The 20,884-nt window shown below is 41.6% G+C and overlaps 2 protein-coding genes across 12 annotated transcripts in view; both read left to right on the top strand.

The window, feature by feature from the left end:
- The window catches only part of CCDC82 (coiled-coil domain containing 82), a 30,635-nt gene extending 21,136 nt beyond the window's left edge, over nt 1-9,499 (top strand). For 5 of the 10 annotated variants that reach the window (XM_021062693.1, XM_021062695.1, XM_021062692.1 and 2 more), the window contains 3 exons: nt 245-415; nt 4,775-4,960; nt 8,560-9,499. In XM_021062693.1, coding sequence (XP_020918352.1) covers nt 245-415; nt 4,775-4,960; nt 8,560-8,625 — 423 coding nt within the window. In that variant the 3' untranslated portion in view covers nt 8,626-9,499. Of the gene's footprint in view, nt 1-244; nt 416-4,774; nt 4,961-5,336; nt 8,530-8,559 lie in introns of those variants that run through there. The other 5 variants (XM_021062697.1, XM_021062696.1, XM_005667265.3 and 2 more) reach the window with 3 other exon arrangements.
- MAML2 (mastermind like transcriptional coactivator 2) overlaps nt 13,233-20,884 on the top strand; it is a 379,664-nt gene continuing 372,012 nt past the window's right edge. For both annotated transcript variants that reach the window (XM_021102335.1, XM_021102334.1), the window contains exon 1: nt 13,233-15,529. In XM_021102335.1, the coding sequence (XP_020957994.1) occupies nt 15,017-15,529 (513 nt within the window). In that variant the 5' untranslated portion in view covers nt 13,233-15,016. The remainder of the gene's footprint in view (nt 15,530-20,884) is intronic.

The following is a 20,884-nucleotide window of genomic DNA, read 5'->3' as shown; positions in this document are numbered from 1 at the left end:
CCTAATCAGGTTTCTTTCCATTTAATAGCCTAAATTATAAATTAATTTTTAAAATTTAAAATGTCTTATCAAACACCTACTGTGTGCTCAGTACTAAAGTAAGAAATACCAATGTTTTGCTCTTGGCATCTTGTCCTATTATTATGATTCACAGTCTTCGTTTTAATTTGTTTGGTCTCTTTTTATGCTTTATGTTGTTTTTCTTATCCTTGAAAGCTTCATAAGGTTTTGAAATTACTTTCAGGAGCGGGTAGAAAATTATTCTAATGTAACTATTCATTCAAAGAATCCTGAGGATTGTTCTTGCCAAGCTTGTGGATTGCATCGCCGCTGTAGCTATTCAGTGCATTTATCAGGAAAGTTGTATAACACCAGGACCATGGAAACAGATGATTTCATGTCACAGGATAAACAGGTATGTTTTCACACTCATTTTAGTTCTCAGCATTTAGAATTTTTCACTAAGTAAGCCTGCACAAATAACCCTAAGTTATTTCCACAGATGGAAGAAAAGCATTCTTCTCCTGAGGAAAAGCATTTCTTCTCCTGAAAAGATTTTCTCCTGAAAAGAGTGCAAGGAAAGAATATGCAGTTTTTCAATGTGAAAAATATGCAATATACAGCAGATTCACTCCTGATTCAGTCAGTTAGTGAAATCAGTGCAAGTCTAAGTACACATCACCCAAATTTGGGGGAGATGAGAGGGTGTAAGATGAGGATGAAAAGAAAGGTAACTGGGCCAGGGGAAGCAGAAGTGTCTTTTGAGTCCTAAGGTGAATTTGACCTTTGGAAATTTAATGGAAGATAATCTAGCAAATTGACAGTCCACAAACAAATAAAGATGCTTGTTCATCCCAATATGATATCTGAAGGAAAACTGTACTTCAACCTAGACTATATCAGAAGTGTGTCAGGAGTTCTCGTTGTGGCTCAGTGGTTAACAAATCCGACTAAGAACCATGAGGTTGCGTGTTCGATTCCTGGCCTTGCTCAGTGGGTTCAGGATCCGGTGTTGCTGTGAGCTGTGGTGTTGGTCGCAGACGCGGCTTAGTTCTGGTGTGGCTGTGGTGTAGGCTGGCGGCTACAGCTCTGATTGGACCCCTAGCCTGGGAACCTCCATGTGCCATGGGTGTGACCCTCAAAAAGACAAAAAAAAAAAAAAAAAAAAAAAAAGATAAAGAATTCAAAAGCAACTGAACAAATACTGAAGCCAAATACTAGATGAGGCAAAACTAGCCTTGCTGTATAAGGCATACCAGGACCATGACATAAATCTCACACAAGGTACCATCTGCCCAATTCATGAACCTCAAGCCAAAAGGCATCATAAATGCAGATCAGAACCAGGGAAACCCAGAAATCCTCAGCAAAGGCAAATCTACCATCACTTTATAAGGCTGCCTACTCAACTTAGAAGAATGGAATTCCCAATATAAACAAGTCCAAAGAATATGGGTTCATCATAAAAAATATGTAAACACACATATACAGTTCTCATAAGAAAAATCAGTTAATTTAAAGACGACTGGGATTTCTTTTGGGTGGGGGGAGGCCCTGCATCCATGGCACGAGGAAACTTCTTCTCATCCTTCCTCTTTCCTTGAGACCTTTTTTCTTTCTTCTCCGTACTTTAATTTCCTTAAGGAGATGGCTGCACCTCACTAGATAAATGGAGGCCTGGAGAAATACCTCAAAAGCTACCTACAGTGAGCTGAATATTAAAAATGTGCATAATGCACGTTTCATTATCTTTCCTTGCCTTAGTTTGTTAAGCAGTGTTGATTTGCATTTCTACATGCTGTATCTAATAAATGACAAATTAGATTTTTGCTGTTTCTTCTGCTTTAGGAAAATTTGGTGGCAGTTTTCAGCTTTGTTTCCAGTTGTATCTTTGGATATGTAGGGTTCCTTAGTTCACTCTGGTAACTGAGATGACTCAATTACCTTCAGATTTATCAGTTCATAGAACTATGCTAACCCCGCACAGTGGATTAGTAATTATTTATATGTCACTTTACTGCTTTGAGATAATAATTGCGGAACTTGTCATTTCTCTCTCTTGGGCAATTTTTAAATTCCGTCTTGTTAGATAGTGTCCTAAATGTTTAGAAATGCAGTTAGTTAATTAAAAGTACTCGCCAAAGAAGTTCCTGTCGTGGCTCAGTGGCTAATGAATCCGACTAGGAACCGTGAGGTTGCGGGTTTGATCCCTGGCCTTGCTCAGTGGGTTAAGGATCCAGCGTTGCCGTGAGCTGTGGCGTAGGTTGCAGACGCGGCTCAGATCTGATGTTGCTGTGGCTGTGGTGTAGGCCCTCAGCTGAAGTTCTGATTAGACCCCTAGCCTGGGAACCTCCATATGCCATGGGTGCGCCCTAGAAAAGGCAAACAACACACACACACACACACACACACACAAAGTACTTGCTGAATAGATTTCTGGACACTTAAGGACACTACTAAAAGCATGGATTAATTTTACTTATTTGTAGTACCTCAGATAAATAGAATCCTATAGTATAAGATGTGTTATACTGTATACATTATTTCATAAGGTATAGTGGACTGTAATCATCCACTAAAATGGGTGGGGTGAAAGGAGAGGTCCATTTGCAGTTTATATAGCTACTCTATACATTTACTGTTTACATTTATTGTTTTCTATGAAGCCTTACTAACCAATGGTTTAACCTCTTTCAGATAAAATGTAATCACATTTGGGGGGAAAAATAATGTGAGAATACTCTAAAGGTAATTTTGAGTCTGTTGACCTACGTAAGTGTAAGATAGATGACAAGAGGGTAGGAAATAGAAATGGAAAGAAATTATAACTATTTTCAATGAATATTTTTGTTTCATACAAGTAAAACGTTGAATTGGAGATTTTAAAACACTTCTCCCTACCTCTTGTCTTAAACATTCTATACAGATAAATTCCTCTAGTTTTGTGGAAATATGGATACAGTGTGGTAGAAATTAAAAAATCAAATTATTCTCTTACCATATTTAATTCAGAACAGCCATAGGAGACTTCTCCCAAGTAATCTACTTTAATGGCAGAAACGGAGAGACTACCCCATTTGTCAATTTCCTCTTGTTATTCCACGAGAATAAGATTGATTATATTATAAAGCCTGGAGCCCTTTCTGATGCTTTTTCTACAATGGGTGAAATAATGTAGGTAGTACAGTTGTATTTAATTTGGTCAGTGCAGTGTGTAACAAAATATACATTCAAAACATTCTGAAAGAGGGTGGATGGTTGACTTCACAAGAAGAGTATTTTAACCACAGAATTCTACCAACGCATGTAAACATAGAAATCAAAATTTTTATGGTTTATTGCTCATAATAGAGTATTAATGTATTATAATCACATCAGATTCATTCATTAAGGAAGCAAATATGAATAACACAAAGTTTTTTTCCCAAAAAATATTTTGGGAAAAAGTATTTAGTTAAAAAACTGTCAATTTTTAGTATTATTATGAAAGTTCATTTCAGTTTACATGTTGCTTATAAACCAGAAACATACCTTAATCCAGGCACTTTTACCTCAGTAACTGTGTGCATATGATAGTTTGCATTCTCTTCCTGCTATCAGGTGTGTTCTTTTGCCTTTCATTTTTCTTCTCCTTCCCAAATTTGGCCCTTTTTTTTTTTTTAAAGGACTTAGTTCAAGCATCACCTAGTGGAGGACCCTTCTCTTCTCTGGATTGGGTGGATTGTTCCCCCTCTGTACCTTGATCACATCTTATGCATAGCATTTGGCACATTGTTGGGGTTTTTTTTTGTTTTGTTTATTTTTACTTTTTGTCTTTTTGCCTTTTCTAGGGCCGCTCCTGTGGCATATGAAGGTTCCCAGGCTAGGGGTCTAATTGGAGCTGTAGCCACTGGGCTACACCATAGCAACGCGAGATCCGAGCCTCGTCTTCGATCTACATCACAGCTCACGGCAATGTGGCATATTGTTTTGTAATCATTTGTTTTCAACCTAATATAGGTGATACATATTTCACTTATGTAACTCCAATGCTTAGCTCAATACTTGAAACATAGAAGGTGCTCAGTTTTTGCTACCTGGGTTATAAACAAGAGAGGGTAAAGGAATCATTGTATTAAAATGTTTTTTTATTTTTTAAATATTTTGTCTTTTTAGGGCCACACCCTCAGCATATGGAAGTTCCCAAGCTAGGTGTCAAATCCGGGATGCAGCTGCCGGCCTAAGCCATAGCCACAGTGACTCGGGATCTGAGTGGCGTCTTTGACCTACACTGCAGCTCACAGCACTGCTGGATCCTTAACCCACTGAGTGAGGCCAGGGATCAAACCCATGTTCTCATGGATATTAGTCGTGTTCATTACTGTTGAGCTACAACAGGAGCTAAATTTTTTTTTTAATAATGCATTTATTGGCGTTCCCGTCGTGGCTCAGCGGAAATGAATCTGACTAGCATCGATGAGGACGCAGGTTCAATCCCTGGCCTTGATCAGTGGGTTAAGGATCTGACATTGCCGTGAGCTGTGGTGTAGGTTGCAGGTGCAGCTCGGATCTGGCATTGCCGTGGCTGTGGTGTAGGCCAGCAGCTACAGCTCCGATTCAATCCCTAACCTGGGAACTTCCATATGCTAAGGGTTTGGCCCTAAAAAAAAAAAAAAAAAAAAAAAATGCATTTATTAGATTCTACTTTTGATGAAAATCTTAAAACCAGAAAAGCTGTACATTCATCACTACATATTTACTTCATATATCAGGTGGTGTTTATTTCTCGATTTAGGTGTTTACTGTTGGCAGAATTTGTGCTAATCGTACCAGAATTTATCATACACTGAAACATTTTAAATTCAAGCTGTACCAGGAATGTTGCTCCATTGCAAAGACAGAAGAAGTGGAGGATGAACAGGTTAAAGAAACAGTGGAGAGAATTTTCAATCAATCAAAAGAAAGAGGCTGGATTGAAGAGGTAAGGTAACTATGGAAGAGCCATTTTATTCAGTAGATTCTGGAGCCTAATTTTGATCAGCAAAAGGATACACATGATTAGAAGACAGTGAAATGTAGATGAGAACCTCTCCTTCTCTCCCTGTCTTTGTATTTTCTCTTCTTCCCCCCATTCCTTTCATGCTTATCATTGTCCCACTCTGAATAGGTGCCCTGATGTTCTAAGCATTCACTCAGCTCATCAAGAAATTTTAATCAGCAATAATACTGCCCTTTAATGAAGGACCTCTGTCCTTTCACCTTTATATATGTGGTTTTCCTTACATATATATTAAGTCCCCTTATTTACTTTGACAAAGTATAGGACTCACCTCTGCTTGTCTGCTTCCTATCTTCAGACCAGTTCTTGTGACCTGAGAGTGAAGAAGCACCTGGTGCCAATCTGAGGAAAGGATCTCGGCTGCCAGTTCTAATGCCACCCACATCCTCTTCTTGAGGACATGGGACTGAGCAGTGAGCACTGTAACTGAAGATCAAGGGGAATGCAGAGGTTTCAGGCCACGGCACTGATTTTGATTCCCCCATATCCTATTAATCACTAAATTTGATATCAGGGATAGAGTGGGGGTTTTGAAGAGTGCACTGGATTCCTGAAGATCTGCTGGCAGCTCATAAGCTCTGGTCTGCTCACAGAGCTTTTAGAATCGTTATGGTACATGGAAAGAATGCTAATATGATTGCCATCTTCTAAAACAAGTCTAGTTCCATGAATGTACAAGAGAGAACAGATAGTAGATTTTCAGGAAACTCAGATCAACAGTATATTTAATCTTAAAGGAAAAAAAGAGACCTATTGCCTGGGTTATTTATATTATAAGGAAATTTATAAAAGAGGAAAATTTAAAAAAAGAAGAGAATTTAGAGAATAGATTTATGAGCAAAGGGAAAGAAAACCAGAACAACAAAACAGGAACTTCTAAGGACATGTTCCACAGAGGTCTCCTGGGCTGGAGGATGACATCAAGATGGGTTTCCCTTTTGACAGTTATCCTCCCACCACAAACCACCACCCAGTGATCTCCGCCCCCCCCGCCCCCCGCACCCAATCTGGGCCCTTAAGTCGCCTTGCTCTCATTTTACTCTCTTCAGTTTTTTCCCTTTTACTTTGCTTCTACTTCTCTCACTCCAGATTCTTTCTTTCCTCCCTATCCTTCTCTGTGCTTTTTCATTTGCCTTGGGGAAGAGCCATCACTTACCCAGTAAGTCGCGTCTTCATTTTCCTCGATGACATGAAATTCTTAAGTGCTTTTATTGATGCATTGAAATGTTGCCAACTCTCTAGTGGAGTTGGAAGACCTACTGGGATATCACATTTTTAAAAAAGTAGTAGGTATAGCAAAATCACTGTGTGTATTATATATATATATTTAATATATATATAATATATGGGGAATAACATTAAACTTCTTGCAAAAAAAAATTAAAAGCATCTCCAAATCATGTACCTTAGAGAAAGCTTAATGAGGTCAGGGTTTGTAACAACAGAAGTGACCTTAAGAAATCCAAGAATAACACTTAGCAGTAGGCATTGAAGGTATTTCAAGATGGTGCCTGTTTAAAGCAATATGCACATTTTTTTTTCCAATAAAATACCGAAGAGCTTCATTTTCTTTTTGAGATCTCTCCTACCTTTGAAATATTTGTCTGTAGACTTTCTCGAAAGATTTCCTAGAAATTAAAGAAGTTTATTAGTCAATATGAATCTGTATCGCAGCTTTGTGCACTGCAATTAAATTTCCAAATTTATCAAGTGCCCTGATATTTCTCAGCATCAGTCTGCCTCCCCTCTCAGTGTGTGTGTATATTTGAGTGATGGCACTGCTTATGTTCTTGAGATGCATGCCTTCTTCTCAGCCACAGTTGCTCTCACCCTTTAGGTTGCCTGGGCTCAGTGCTACTTGAGTGGCCATAGCCATGGCTCTTCCTGCTCTTAGCCCCAGTTATTATGTGAACCCTTTCCTTCACCTTACACAAACTATTTGTTCCTGTCTTTCCTCTCCCAGCTTGTGTTTCACACCTTGCTTTTACCCTTACTTGCCTCTTCTTCCTCCAAACATCTTTCTTCCATTATCTCAGGATATCTCAGCATTTCTTCCCAAAGATCTGCCAACTAGGTTGACTTAATTCTTATTCTTTCTCCTAACAGTTGAACTAGGAGATCTGTTTTTAACCTAGTGCTATTAAAAAGGAGAAATTCAAGTGTAAGAAAAGAAACAATGATAAAAATTTATAATAAAACCAAAACATATAATAAATATAATAGTAATATAGACCTTGTTCTAAATGAGAGCTAAAGAACATGGCATCATATGCCACTGGCAAGTTCTAACAAATGTTTTTTCTTTAAGAAGACACTGCATATGATGATGGGGTCCCCAGGGCAGTTGAAGACAGGATTGTTGGGATGAGGTGGTGAATACATGAACACCAGGAAGTGAAGAAAGTATGTCCATAGACGTATCAACTGTCAGTCCCCGTCACTACCAACACTGGAGTTTTCAGGATCCTCTCTCACCTTCCTGGAAGTAGAACCAGAGCTCATAAGTAGAGTTAAGAAACCATTAGGTCAGTTTATCTCCTTAGCTGAGGAAGTGCTGTGAACTCCATCAACCTTGAAATCTCCAAATCGTCCTGACTCCTCCCTTCTCTTGTTCCTACCCTAGTCTTTGCTGCCCATCCTCATTGTTGTCACTCAAATGTCGGCCCTCATTACTTAAGTTATTACAGCAGACTCATACCTAGTTGCCAAGCCATCCTAAAATGATTGTTTCTCTTATTTGTTTTCTAAAATACACCTCAGACCATGTGCATCTCCTGCCCTGACACCTTTGGCAGCTTTCCATCACCTGTCACATTATTGCTAAACTCTATAACCTAGCATTTCATACTTTTATTCTCTGACCACAACCTCTTTGGTTCAGTCTTATCTCTTTCAATTCCCCTAGAAAACCTCAGATTGTAGTGTAATCCTGTACTTCCTTGTCTTGTCGCTGTTGCATGGACTTTTGTCTCAGAGAAAACTCTCCACCAGACCTCTCTACCAATCATTTTCCCAAGGACAGCTTAAATGCCACTCTTTCTCAGTCACCTCAGCTAACCATTACCTCTCTCTGAACCCTCATAACAGGGTCTATACTACTTTATGGCGCTTGTTATTGGCTGTCATTGGTGTACTACTGCTGAACTCTGTTCTCCTTAGGGGCAGGGAGAGCAATTTTTTATACAACGGTCATGAGCAGAGTATTTGATAAATGTTGTATGTTCAACAAAGTGTTGTCGAGGAAGTTATTGAGGTTGTTACACCTCTTCTATGAATATGATAATAGAAAAATAATTATAAGGAAGTTATGAAATTAATAATGATGTTCATTTTGATCTTTCCAATGCTTCATATGAATTTGAAATGCTTATTTGAAATTGAGTCCTTGTTTTTAATAAAAAGATTTTTTTCATGATTACTATGAGATAAACTTGTTCCTGTTTGTGTCCATAAATTGAAAAGGCCTAGTTTAATCATCAATTCTTTGAGTAAAATAACTAGCTTTTTTATTGTGTACACAGAAATATGGTCAACTTCAAGAATATCTCAATTGTGCGGATTACTTCCAAGATGAGAAGTTTGACTGAATTGTAACACATTTCCTTCAGAGAAGATTTTGTAAATTCATATAAATGTGAAGATCATGAGTCTTGTTTCTCTGTATCATGTGACATATTTATGTATATTATGTATATCTTCATGACAAAATATCTTGTGTACAACATATTTTCATCTTAATTTCCAGAAAAGCACGCTAATAAAACTTTTATCTGCTGTACATAGAAAACATATGCTCAATAATTTTTAAGTAAGCATATTTTAAAGTTACATAACCATGCCTTTATAACACGTGACTATCAAGGAGCTGTTCATGTCCTGTCAGTTTAGTAGAAAAGCACTGTATTTAAAAAATGTATTTAGAGTAACATCTATGTGTAATTATTGATGAATCCCTGCCCTGGTCTGTTTATTATCTATTTGCAGTATTAAATGATCTTCATTAATATATTTTTTATTGCCACTGTTATCTACATCAGTGGACTGTAGAAGAAGAATCAGTGTTTCATTTAGCTCAATTCTCTTGTCTCATAATCAGACTGAGTCTACCTATCCTAAGCAGAAATCTGCTTTTTTTTTTAAACTCTTCCAAAGTTTCCTTTACAAATAGATTTTAGGCCTCCATAATCTTTCACAATTCACGTTCAGGAATAATTTCGTATATGTATTCTTCATGCTTCATAATGTTCTTTCTCTTTCTATCCCATTCTATCTACATGTTAATGGTTAAGATGTATTTCATTTATTTTTATCCATAACTTTTCCCATATAATTATTTATGTTAGAAGATCTCAGACAAATTCAACCAAAAATAGTTTAAAACCATATTTTGGCATCTGCATTGCTTTGCACATCTAAAATTTCCCATAATAAAATAAAATGGATTCAGAATGAACAAATGGACCCTGTCTATTCTCTATGTTTAATTCTTTTTTTTTTTTTTTTTTTTTGCCTTTTTAGGGCTGCACCTGTGGCATATGGAAGTTCCCAGGCTAGGGGTTGATTTGTAGCCTCAGCTGTCAGCCTAGACCACAGCCACAGCAAGTGGGATCTGAAATGCATCTGCAACCTACACCACAACTCATGGAAACACTGGGTGCTTAACCCACACTGAGCAAGGCCAGGGATTGAACCCGTGTCCTCATGGGAACTCTATGTTTAATTCTTAAAAGTGGCGTTCTAGTAGGAGCTATTTTCCTGTGGAATTTTAGATACTTGTTTCTTGCTTCAGGTTGGTTGAACATGGCTTCATCTATTATGTGATTAATGGCATGCATGGACTTCAGTATAAAGTGCGTATATTAAAAACTACATTTTATTAAGTCTTTACATAGAGATTCCTCAATAGTTTCTGCAATGAATTTTCCAAAATTATCCCTTTTATGGTTGTAAACAAAACAGGTAGAAAAATACAAAGCCATGAGAATGTTGATACTGATATCTCATGTGAGGAGTGCATAACTTATTTATTTATTTTTATTATTATTTTTTTTTTTTTTTTTTGCTTTTTAGGGCCACACCCACTGCATATGGAAGTTCCCAAGCTAGGAGTCGAATCGGAGCTATAGCTGCCGGCCTACACCACAGCCACAGCAACTCAGGATCCAAGCTGCGTCTTATACCACAGCTCATGGAAATGGCGGATCCTTAACCCACTGAGGGAGGCCAGGGATCGAACCTGCTTCCTCATGGATACTAGTAGGGTTTGTTAACCGATGAACCGCGAAGGGAACTCCATATACCTTTTTTAAAAGTGTGGAATAGGAAGTTCCTTATGGCACAGCAGGTTAAGGATCCAGCATTGCCGAAGCTGTGGTGCGGGTTTGATCCCTGGCCCGGGAACTTCCATATGCCACAGACAGCCAACAAAAAAGTGTGGAATAGAAATTTCAGTCACATATATCTATTCTTATTTCCCTTGCATATGGAAATAAACCTTAACTATATGAAGCCATGGTTGAGAGTTGAAGAGGAAGTGACAGTGTCCAAAAAGAAGCAGGGCAGAGTTTAGAGGAAAAGTGATAGGTAGAAAGGTAAGAGAGTATGAATGATTTGTGTAAAAAGATGGCCAAGGAAAAGGAAAGAATGATCGTTAAAGTATCTTGGATGACCCTGGAAGTATCCCTTCTTCTCATATGTGCACTACAGACAAACTTGAGACAGCTGAAGAGTGAGAGTTCCAACTGGAAATTTTAAAAAATTTATTCTTTTTAATCACATGCAGTTAATTCATAAAAATTAAGGCTCTAATGATTTTAGGGACTTGCGATGGCAGCTGACCGAGTTCCTAGGTCAGGCCTCTTGTTGGTTTGAAGCATTTTTCCTGTTAGAACAGCATTCTGACTGTTGATCAGGAAACGCTAATAGGTAGTTTTGCTCATGTCTGAGGTCACAGCAACCTAGCAAGCTTCTTCAGTGGATGTTTGGAGAGTACAAGAGGCTTTTGTGTACATGATAACACCAAAAGAATGGCAAAGAGACAGGCTATCAGGAAGTGAGAATTTGCATGGATCACAGGGCCAGAGGCACATAGTGTAGAAGAAAATAGAAATGTTGAAAAATTGGAATTAACTTTTGCGGGTATTATGATATACTGTATTATTTTATCATCATCATCAAGAGCATTGATTTTACATAACAAGAGTAGTTTGTAATTTATAAATCTGACATGTCATAAACTTTTTAGATCTGAGCATTTATTACTGTAGTGTTAAATGCTTTGTGTCAGGTAACCATGGATGGCAGAGATGATGAGGAAGACAAATAGACAAATAAAAAGGAATGCTTGAAAAAATTCATAGGGCTATACAGAAGCATTAGGGTTATAAGAGGGAACAGTTCCATAAAAAAGAGAAAGACAAGGAAAAAAGTAATGTTTATTTTATTGGCAGCTGGATGTAATTGACTATTTTCTCACTTGTCTGCTCCCATATTCAGATGAGTAGTTCTATTCACTACTCATTTCTTGGAGGTATTATAGGACTTAGACTCCAGCATGTTGATTGAAGTGTAATTACAGCCCTTGAGCTATTTTGGGGATAGTCTGGTTTCCCTGTAACTCTTTTCACACTTGATACTGAGGCAGCAAGCCCAGTGGTTAAGAGAGCATAGGTTTGAAATCAGTCTTGAGTTCAAGTCCTAATCTGTTACTTCCTAGTTAGTTTAATGTAAATAGTTTTGATTTTGATGAGCCTCAGTTTCTTCATTTCTGGGTGGAGTTAGTAATACCTCTCCCTCAGGATTTGGGTAGATTAAGGGAGAAATCAGGGAAGTACTGTGCCTGAAACTGAGTGTAAATAAATAGTAACTGATGTGAATGGAAATGAGGATGTGGATGATGACGTCAGCTTGAAATCAAATGGCCATAAGTTTAAATGTGTATAAAAGACATTGTAGAGGAGTGTCCTACACCATTAGAATATAGAATGAAAATTTATCAAATTCTTGCTTGACCAAGTTCTTAAGGTATGTCCCTATCTAGCATAGAAATCAAAGTTTATATAAGAGTTGCAGATTTGACTAAGGACTCTGTTATTAATCAAAACCCATGCTATTGCAGGACTGTACAGTGAATGGTAAGTTTTAGATTTAATTTTTTCTCTTTTGTCAAGTATTACTGCTGGATATAAAGTGTCAGGAGTGGTAGAAAGAAAGTAATGTCTAATGGATGCACCTTTAAAAAAATGTAATATGATCGAAACTCATTCACTTTTTAATGAGGAATTCTTTTTAATAGAGGGAATTCTCTATTCAAATTTGCATACCCAACAACAATATATTTCTGCCTTTCTTCTTGAGTGGTGAGGAACTTAGCCTTGGAAGAGACAGATAAAATATGTTCCAATGAAAAGTAGCAAAGTTATATGCCATCAGAATGCACTTGTTCCTGGTTCCAAACTAACATTCCAGGATTTGTGAAAATGAAATGGACCAATGTAGGCCAGCCTAAAGAGAACTAAACTATAGATAAATCCAGTCTTAAAATGTTTGCTTTGATTTTGCCCATTCATTTCTCTTCAACTCAGTTTGAAGTAGGACCGTGTTATTGAAATGGCAGAGTTGGTTTAGATTAAAAAAGCCCCATTGCTTGAGACCTCAAATTGAAATGACTTCCAAGTTAGGATACATAGAACATTTATGGTCCTGATTATAATAACAGTGTGCTCATCTTAATTTATTCTCCGTAACTGACAACAAACAGAATTCAGTATACTTTTGGAGACCTTAAAGGTAGGATTGTCTGAAGAGGGGACAACATTCAGTGTCTGAGATTTGGTTTGTGTTATTAAACTTCTTGAAACTACTGCTAACGGAATGATTTTCCTCATTATAGATGTAAATCGGACAGCTGTGGAGACCTCAGATCTTGCATTTTTGGTTCGTCGTAGGCAAACTTGTATTTTCAAGGAAATCTTTTTTTTTCCCCTTCTAGAACTGGTATTGGTAATTTCACCATGGTAGAGTATTTTATTTTTATTGCTACTGATTCGCTCGTAATCCCCTATTGACTTATCAGAGACGCACACCACAGGCGGGCAGGTAGACTGACACTCTCCTGCCCTTTAGGAGCTGAGGGTGCGAGTTCCTCTCCCCTCCCCCACCCTCCCCCCCTCCCCGACCCGCGCGCACACACCCTGTGTCTCCCTGACACGAATGAGCGTTTCCTCCGTGCTCACCCAACTCTCGCTAAGGTGCTCAGGGGTGTCATCGACAACATATTGAAAAATGAAAATGACATCCTCGGGGGCAAGGGCGGGGAGAACGGAGGTCTGCATGGGAAAATACATTCCCTGGGCGGGAATTTCTTCAACGTTTCGAGCTCGTGAAGTCGTCGGGTAGAGGCTGGGGAATTTCCCCAGCCTTCCCCCCTCCCCCACCCCCGAGCCCAGTCGGAGGCCGAGCTGCGCGCGCCGCGGAGATGCGCAGGCTTTGGGATTCACCTCTTCAGCCGCTGGGAGGCCCTCTGCGTTCCCCTTTCCCCGGCGCCGGCCGCCTGGCTCGCCCGTGCAGTGGCACCCGCCTTCCACCAGGGAGCCTCGGGCCAGCTCTCCCCCCGCCCTCCGCCCCCCCACCCCCCTCTGCAGCTCGCTGGCTCTCTCTTTCTCCCTCTGTCTCACTCTCTTTCTCTCCCTCTCCTATCGGAGCACAATGAAAGCCTGTGTATCGCCGTGACTCCGGGCAGCGGAGCCAGTGTCAGCCAAGCGGCGAACAACAGACGGGAAAGAGAAAGGAAAAGACCAGCTACTTTCTTTTCCATCTCTAAAGCGGAGCAATCCAAGAGGTAGAACCACATTGCTTATTGAGAGTCCAGACCCTCAGATCCACTGGCCGGGGATGGAATGTACAAAAGTGGACAGAAAAGTGGCTGGACATGACTCGGTGCAATTTGCTGGAAGTTTGTAAGTTTGACCATCGTTTGTAAATTACTCTCGGAAGAGTTTGTCTCTCTTGATACTGTATTAGAATCGAGCCGGGGGTGAGGAATAGAAACGTAAGCGGGAAAGGAAAAAAAAATGTGTTGAAGGATTCTCTTCTCAGTGGCTAGTGACTTCAGACTGCTTTCATTTAAGGCTGGGAAACCTTAGAGGGAATGAGGATTTTTACCGGTGATTGGATTAGCTGAAGAAAAAAGCATGGTCCAAAAGTCCAATTACTGACATTAACAATTGAAAAGCCGTCTCCCTCTTTGGGGAGAAGACAACATCCTACAGTACCCCCCCCCCCAAGAGGAGAAAACACCGGAGCGAAGGGAAAGGGAGGAAAAATTAAAAGCCAAAAGACAGTCTCTCTTGATTTTTGTACGTTTTGAGCATTGACTTCAAAAAGCGTCTGAAACAGCACTTTAAAAAAAAAAAAAAAAACCTGAGGAAAAGTAAATGCTGTGGGTTACATAGATCATGGTAGAAATGTGTTTCTCTGCAGAAACAACCCCATAAAGAATCTTCGGAAACAACTAGGTGAGGGGGGGGCCAGCTCTCTATTAACACCTCTCTCATTTCCCTTTGCTGTCTGTTTCTGTCTCTCGCTTGACCATCCCTGAATTCTTGCTCTACCCTCGCCCCCCCCATCTTGTGTTTACAAAGTACCTAGTGGCTCTTGTCAGCTTGGTGGGGGGAAAGCCCCCACTAACTCTGGCCAACTTCTCCAGAGCTGTCAAGTGCAATTAGAGTAAGTTGATCAGGGTTTGTTTCCCACTTAGCCTCTGCCATTGGTTTCCATTCTTTCTCCTCACCCTCTTTTTACTAACTCCCCTCCCCCATACCTTCTCCCCGTCCCCCCTCCAAACCTCTGAAGACCTCTATTCATGTGGCCCTGAACACTGAGCGCGCACATTGTCAAAAGCAGATTTGCCTGCAATAACCAGCCATTGCCTCCTTCCCCCTCACCATCCCAGAGGCAGCAATCATTGTGTCCAGTAAGATGGGGGACACAGCGCCCCCGCAGGCCCCCACAGGAGGGTTAGGGGGGGCCCCTGGGGCGGGGCTCCTTGGAGGGGGCTCGGTCACCCCTAGGGTGCACAGTGCCATAGTGGAGCGCCTTCGGGCTCGGATCGCCGTCTGCCGCCAGCACCACCTGAGCTGTGAAGGACGCTACGAGCGGGGTAGAGCTGAGAGCTCAGACCGGGAAAGAGAGAGCACCTTGCAGCTCCTGAGCCTTGTCCAGCACGGCCAGGGGGCGAGGAAGGCTGGCAAACACACCAAGGCCACTACCACTGCCGCCACCACTACAGCCCCTCCACCGCCACCTGCTGCCCCTCCTACAGCCTCCCAAGCGGCAGCGACAGCGGCCCCACCGCCGCCGCCAGACTATCACCATCACCACCAGCAGCACCTGCTGAACAGTAGCAATAATGGTGGCGGTGGTGGGATCGACGGGGAGCAGCAGCCATCAGCTTCCACCCCTGGGGACCAGAGGAACTCGGCCTTGATTGCGGTAAGGCACCTGGTTTTCTCCTGATTCTGGCTGTGGTCGTGTGGCCTTGGGTGAAGATGGAGCTGGCCCTGGCCTGAGGTAGCATGGATGGCAGTGCAGAGGGCCAAGATGTCACCTGACTACCTCAGAGGCCGTTGGGTGTCTGGTTTGTGTGGTGTTGTTCCTCTTACTTGTCAAGTTCAGCTGGTGCTCATTCATGGGTTTTCCTCCGCTTGTAGAGCATCCTTAAGTGGTAAGAAACTTGGGTTTTCCTGAAGCTCTCTGGGATCCACAGCTTGTAGAAGAGTTGACTACAAGCGGCAAGATTGGAGCCGCTGAGAAAGGAAGGCCTTGTCCCAAGGAGCCCAAGCAGCCATCCTTAGCCTGAAAGCATTGAGCAGTCCAGCTGCCCTTATCTAAGACTTTTCTTTCTTGTCCCACTTTCCCCCTCTCTCTCTGAAGTGGCCCGTTCTCTTTGGGTTAAGAGAACAGACGTTGTCACCGCTCACAGAGCAAGTTCCCAGAGTGTCCTCTCACTCAAAAACAAAAATTTGGGGAGCTCCCTGGTGGCTCAGTGGGTTAAGGATCCAGCACTGTCACTGCTGTGGCACGGGTTCAATCCCTGGTCCAGGAACTTCTGCATGCCATGGAGGCAGCCAAAAAATAAACGAACCAGAATTTGGGGAAATATCCCAAAGACTGATGAGGGAACGTTCTTAAGAGGCCTCCTCCCTGGTTTCCTGTCTACTCCCCCACTGTCCTCATCTAGCTTCTTTCCACAGGCGCTCCAATCAGGTGGTGCTGATTCCCGCCTTCATTAAAGTGGGCAGGCGCAGAGGGGCTATTTCCATGCCATCATCCTAGAAAGTACCTTGTCTTCAGCCACTCCTGGTGACAGGACCTCAAACCTGAAAGTTGTGATTAGGTTTCTGGCTGGAAGTTCTTCCTCAGACACACAGACACACCCTGTCCCAGAGGGAGTAGCCCTTGAATCATTGGTTCTTGGTGCCAGTCCTGGTCAGGTGACTGCTTGCTGTGTGCCAGCTTTCCCCCCAAAGCTGCTGAGCCCATGGAAGGTGGAGCCCTGCAGCCCTGCAAGCTTCTTCCATTTCTGAGTTCTGCAGGCCTTCGGAAGTCCTGTGTCCCCTCACAGCACAGCTTCAGTTTGCCCAAGGCAGCTCTAATGAAAGTCAGCAACAGGAAATGGCCATGCAAGCCTAAACGTCCTCAAAAAGCCCAAAGGAAAGGAAGGCATTGGGTCAAATTCCTCCTCTGAGGGAGCTGGAGAAAAAGCTCTGGGAAGAGGACACCCTCCAGCCAGGCCCCTAGGATGCTTCTTTGTGGCTCCTCCTTTCCCTGGCCTGGGTCTGTGGTGGTGAAGGGGCCAGAAACTCTAGGGGCTAGATTGGTGCTCTTCTCTTCCACCACACACACATGATGCTTGGGGTACCTAGAACTGCAACTTCCTGGCAGCAGCTCCAAGTGAAAAATAACTGCTAACAGTTAAATAACTGCTAACAGTTAAACTGCGCAGTGTTTGCTCTTTCATCCTTGGATACAATTAGCCCGTGGGGTTATTTTAGTGCTTCAAGGCCTAATTTCCTTCCCCTGCCCTACCACCTGCTCTATCCCCACCTCTCCCTGGACTTCCCTGGGACAGCAATGGGAGTTTGTTTTGTGAAAGAGAGATGCTGAGGTGAGGAGGGAGTGGGGGGTAAAGAATCGGTCGAATGGAGAGAAGAATGAGGTTTGTATGTGTGTGTGTCACTGGCATCTGCAGCCAAAAGCATCTAAATGCCTTGATTGTCCCCAGTAAATTTATAATCTGTCTGCAAGTCTCCCAATAATACGGCTTTGTGTGCCTCGCAGTCTCCTGGTAAGTGTTTCTGGGGGTGATACAGGGAACCAGGCGCCCAGCCCTTCTCAGTGGAGAAGACAGATCTGTGTCCAGGGTGCCAAGCCTGGCTGTGGCCTTCACACTCCTGCCTCTGCAAGGAAGGTGGCGTCTGCTTCTGGCCTTGTTCTTTTGGTTTTTGCTTTTCTCCCACTTGGAAGTAACACGAGGCTGCCTCTTTTCCTTGGAGGTTTTGGGATGCGAAATGAAACCAACTTCAGTGGTTATTGTAACTTTACGATGGCAATAGCCACGCCGGGAGGAAGTGAGAGCACAGTCCCTGGCCTTTCCTGACCGGAGGCTTACTTCTGCAGAAGCCAGAGGTGGCTGCCCTGTCACTCCTGTTCTAACAGGGAATCCGTTTTCTCTCTCCTAACTCCCAACCATCTCCTGAAACATCCCCTCGGAGGAGCTCCCTCCTGGAACGCGGCAGGGGGCAGGTGAGGAGGAGCGGGGCAGTGCCAGTTCGGAGTAAAAAGTCCAGTTTATTTCGAATGGTGGCTTTTCCTTGCAAATGTGTGCCATTGCAAGGGTTGATCCACCCCCGCCCCCTTCTGGTTATTGGAAATTCCCTTTTCCATTTTAGCTTCTCAGTCCAGCGCTTTGTTGCTCAGCGAGGTACTCAGAGATGGTGCTGTGAGTACTGTATTAACCTGATAACATTGTGTCCAGAGGGAGGCCTGGGCGTTTGCGCGACTGATTCACTAAGCCCTCTCACTTTGCTTGGGCTCCTCTTATGTGCAGAAACACCATCCATTTAAAGCGGCCTTTGAGCAGAATGGGTGTCAGAATTCTTTCTTAATACTGCGTCCATCACCAGATTTATCTTTGGGTGGGTTTGTGGAAGGTATCCCCTTCATACTTAATTTGTATGCTGTAAGTGGTCATAAATGTCCGTTCGAGAAAGGCAGGGAATATTGATCATCTAAAATCGAATTTGCACTGTGCCCTCAGATGAAAGCTCTGTGTCCTGCATACCTGCTAGTACAATGCCTTACATCAGTAATGTGTGAATGAGTGTGGAAGGAGAACTGTTCTGTGGGATAGCTTTGACTTTGAGGGGTGTGATACTGCAAGAAAGCTAATAATGTCTGAGCTTTTCAATAGCCTAAGCTTCAAGAACAATACAAGAATAACCTCCAAGCCAGTTCTAATTCTGTCCACATTGAGAGCCTAAGTCTGCAGCCCTTACTCAGCCAGTTTCTTCATTTAGCTCAAGTACAAGTTCGGGGAAGCCCCATTACTGCAGAGACGGCAGGAACGGGGCTTTTCACAGGGCCTGGATTGTAAAGCTTTAAGCAAATCTGCATTTCTAACCACTTGGAGCAGGCTTTAGGCACTAAATCATTTTCTGGTGAAGTATGTTTGAATCTTTGAATGAACTGTGAAACTGAATAATTGCTGGTCCATGGAACAGAAGGGTTTAGAGCTTCCGTGGTGCATTATTAATCTTTCCCTTTTGCCTGAGACAAGCTCTTTTTCTGTTGCTTAGACTGTGTTGCTAGGATGGATAGATAAGTGGTTCCAAGTCATCTTTGGCTTCAGAGATTATCTTTTCTCTAATGTAGTGTGGAGGAAAGAAAACAGATCAGACAAGGAGTCTGCACTCTCAGTTCTGTGCCTGCTTGATCCCTAACCAGCTGGGTGACCTAGGACAAGTTACTTAGCAGTCATCTGTAAAGCAGAACAATAATGCGGCCTGAGCTTGTTGAGAAAGCAAATAAATGTGTGTTTCTGAATAGGCTTTGGAAAAAAAAAAAAATTAAGCACTGCAGAAATGCACGGCATTATTACTAGTATTACTAATAATAAACTACTAAACAACGAATCCTACTACCAGTTTGTCCAGAGATTAAAAGTATACTTAAGCTTTCAGTTGTCTGTTTTAAATGGTGAAATAGCTTTTATGGTAAGTAGAGGGATTGGTAATTTCAAATTCAATGCTGTCAAGATAAGGCTGAGATATCAGTGTACTTAGGTGTTTCTGAAGGTCCCAGGAAATCCGAGTTAAAATGTGCAACGTTGTGAAAGCGTTTAGGGTGTTTTACAGGCCCCTGCCTGGACCTGAGCAGCTTTGGAGAGGTGTGTCTGCTGGAGTGTGTCAGGAATATTAGAAAAGTAGTTTGCACAAATGGCATGGGAAAGTTAAATATTTTGTCAACAATAGTCTAAAATGTTAATTGTTAGCTTAAGAAAGTCAAACAAGTTAAATCATTGCCAGAGTTCCCTGGTTATTTTTAACTGATAATAATCAAGTTTCCAATTGACAATTCAAAATTTGAGGGCTGAACGGGGGGTGTGGTGGGGGTGGCTGAGAACAGAAACAATTCATTGGTCAGATCTGAGTGTCTGAAGCTGTCTGTGTGATAAATATCCTCCCTGAGATAGTGATAGGAGTGTTTACATTATTTATATATGCAGCCATCATTTTCTTAAGAACTGACCTATTTTTGTTCTGTTTTCCAGAACAAAGTAATAAAGGGAGAGTTCTTATCTACACAGGACCATTCTACTGCTTCTTTCCAGTAAATATAATTATAAGATCTCACAAAGGCAAAAGAGTTCAAGTGGAGAGAGAAGTTGGTACAATCCTTTATCAAAAATGGACAGAAAGCTTGTTTTGACGGCAAAGCAATGTTATTACGTCATCTAAGATGTCTTGCTTGTTTGGGGCAAATGCTTGTTTATAGATGGTGTCTGCTTTCTTTGAAATAATATCATTGCTAGGTGGTGTTTATCAAATTTTTCTAAACCTTAAAGTTTTTAATACCCTGTGGCTCCCTTGTGCCGGTAAACCTTTTGTTAAGTACCAAGACAAACATGGGTTTTCAAATGTTCTTAGACGTAACAATTAAATGGGACTGAAGGAGTAGCCCTGATTACCTGTTTTTGTTGTGTGTGTTTGTTTTTAGCACTGCTATTTAATTTCAAAAAGCCTAGAAGGAAATTTGAAAAAAAAAAACAAAACAAACAAACAAAAAAACCCCTATGCAAGTCTGCTATGCATGGCAGCTAAACCATTCTGAGTGGATTCTACTGCTTCCTTGAGCTTTATTAATTCAGGCTCTTTTATATGGTTGTAGGCAGGATCATGTTTAATGAAAATAATTCTGAATCCTTTTTTCTGCATTTTCATGATAACTTTCCCACACTTTTAACAGGTTCTGTGGGAAAATAGAGATAAACACAGCTAGAGACATAGCCCTTTCTTATCGTCTAGTTGGCAAGTCGAGACCACGTTGATATAGTAACAGCAAGAGTGCTAACGAGGTAGACTGGACCAAAACTGATAGAGAAAATCAGAGGGAGAGAGGAATAAATATTTATTGAGCCTGAGAATGTCAAGACAAGTTTATTATTTATTTTAGGTAATGCTTAGAGGGAGGAGAAAAAAAGATGAGTAAGCAACATTTGGCTATTTTCCAAATAAGGAAACTGAGGTTTAGCGATTTAGTAAATGGAAGAATTTCATGCGTAGACTT

Source organism: Sus scrofa, chromosome 9, assembly GCF_000003025.6.
Source record: "Sus scrofa isolate TJ Tabasco breed Duroc chromosome 9, Sscrofa11.1, whole genome shotgun sequence".
Lineage (NCBI taxonomy): Eukaryota > Metazoa > Chordata > Mammalia > Artiodactyla > Suidae > Sus > Sus scrofa.
Note: the sequence above shows the minus strand (reverse complement) of the source record. Positions and strands in the feature narration are given on the sequence as shown.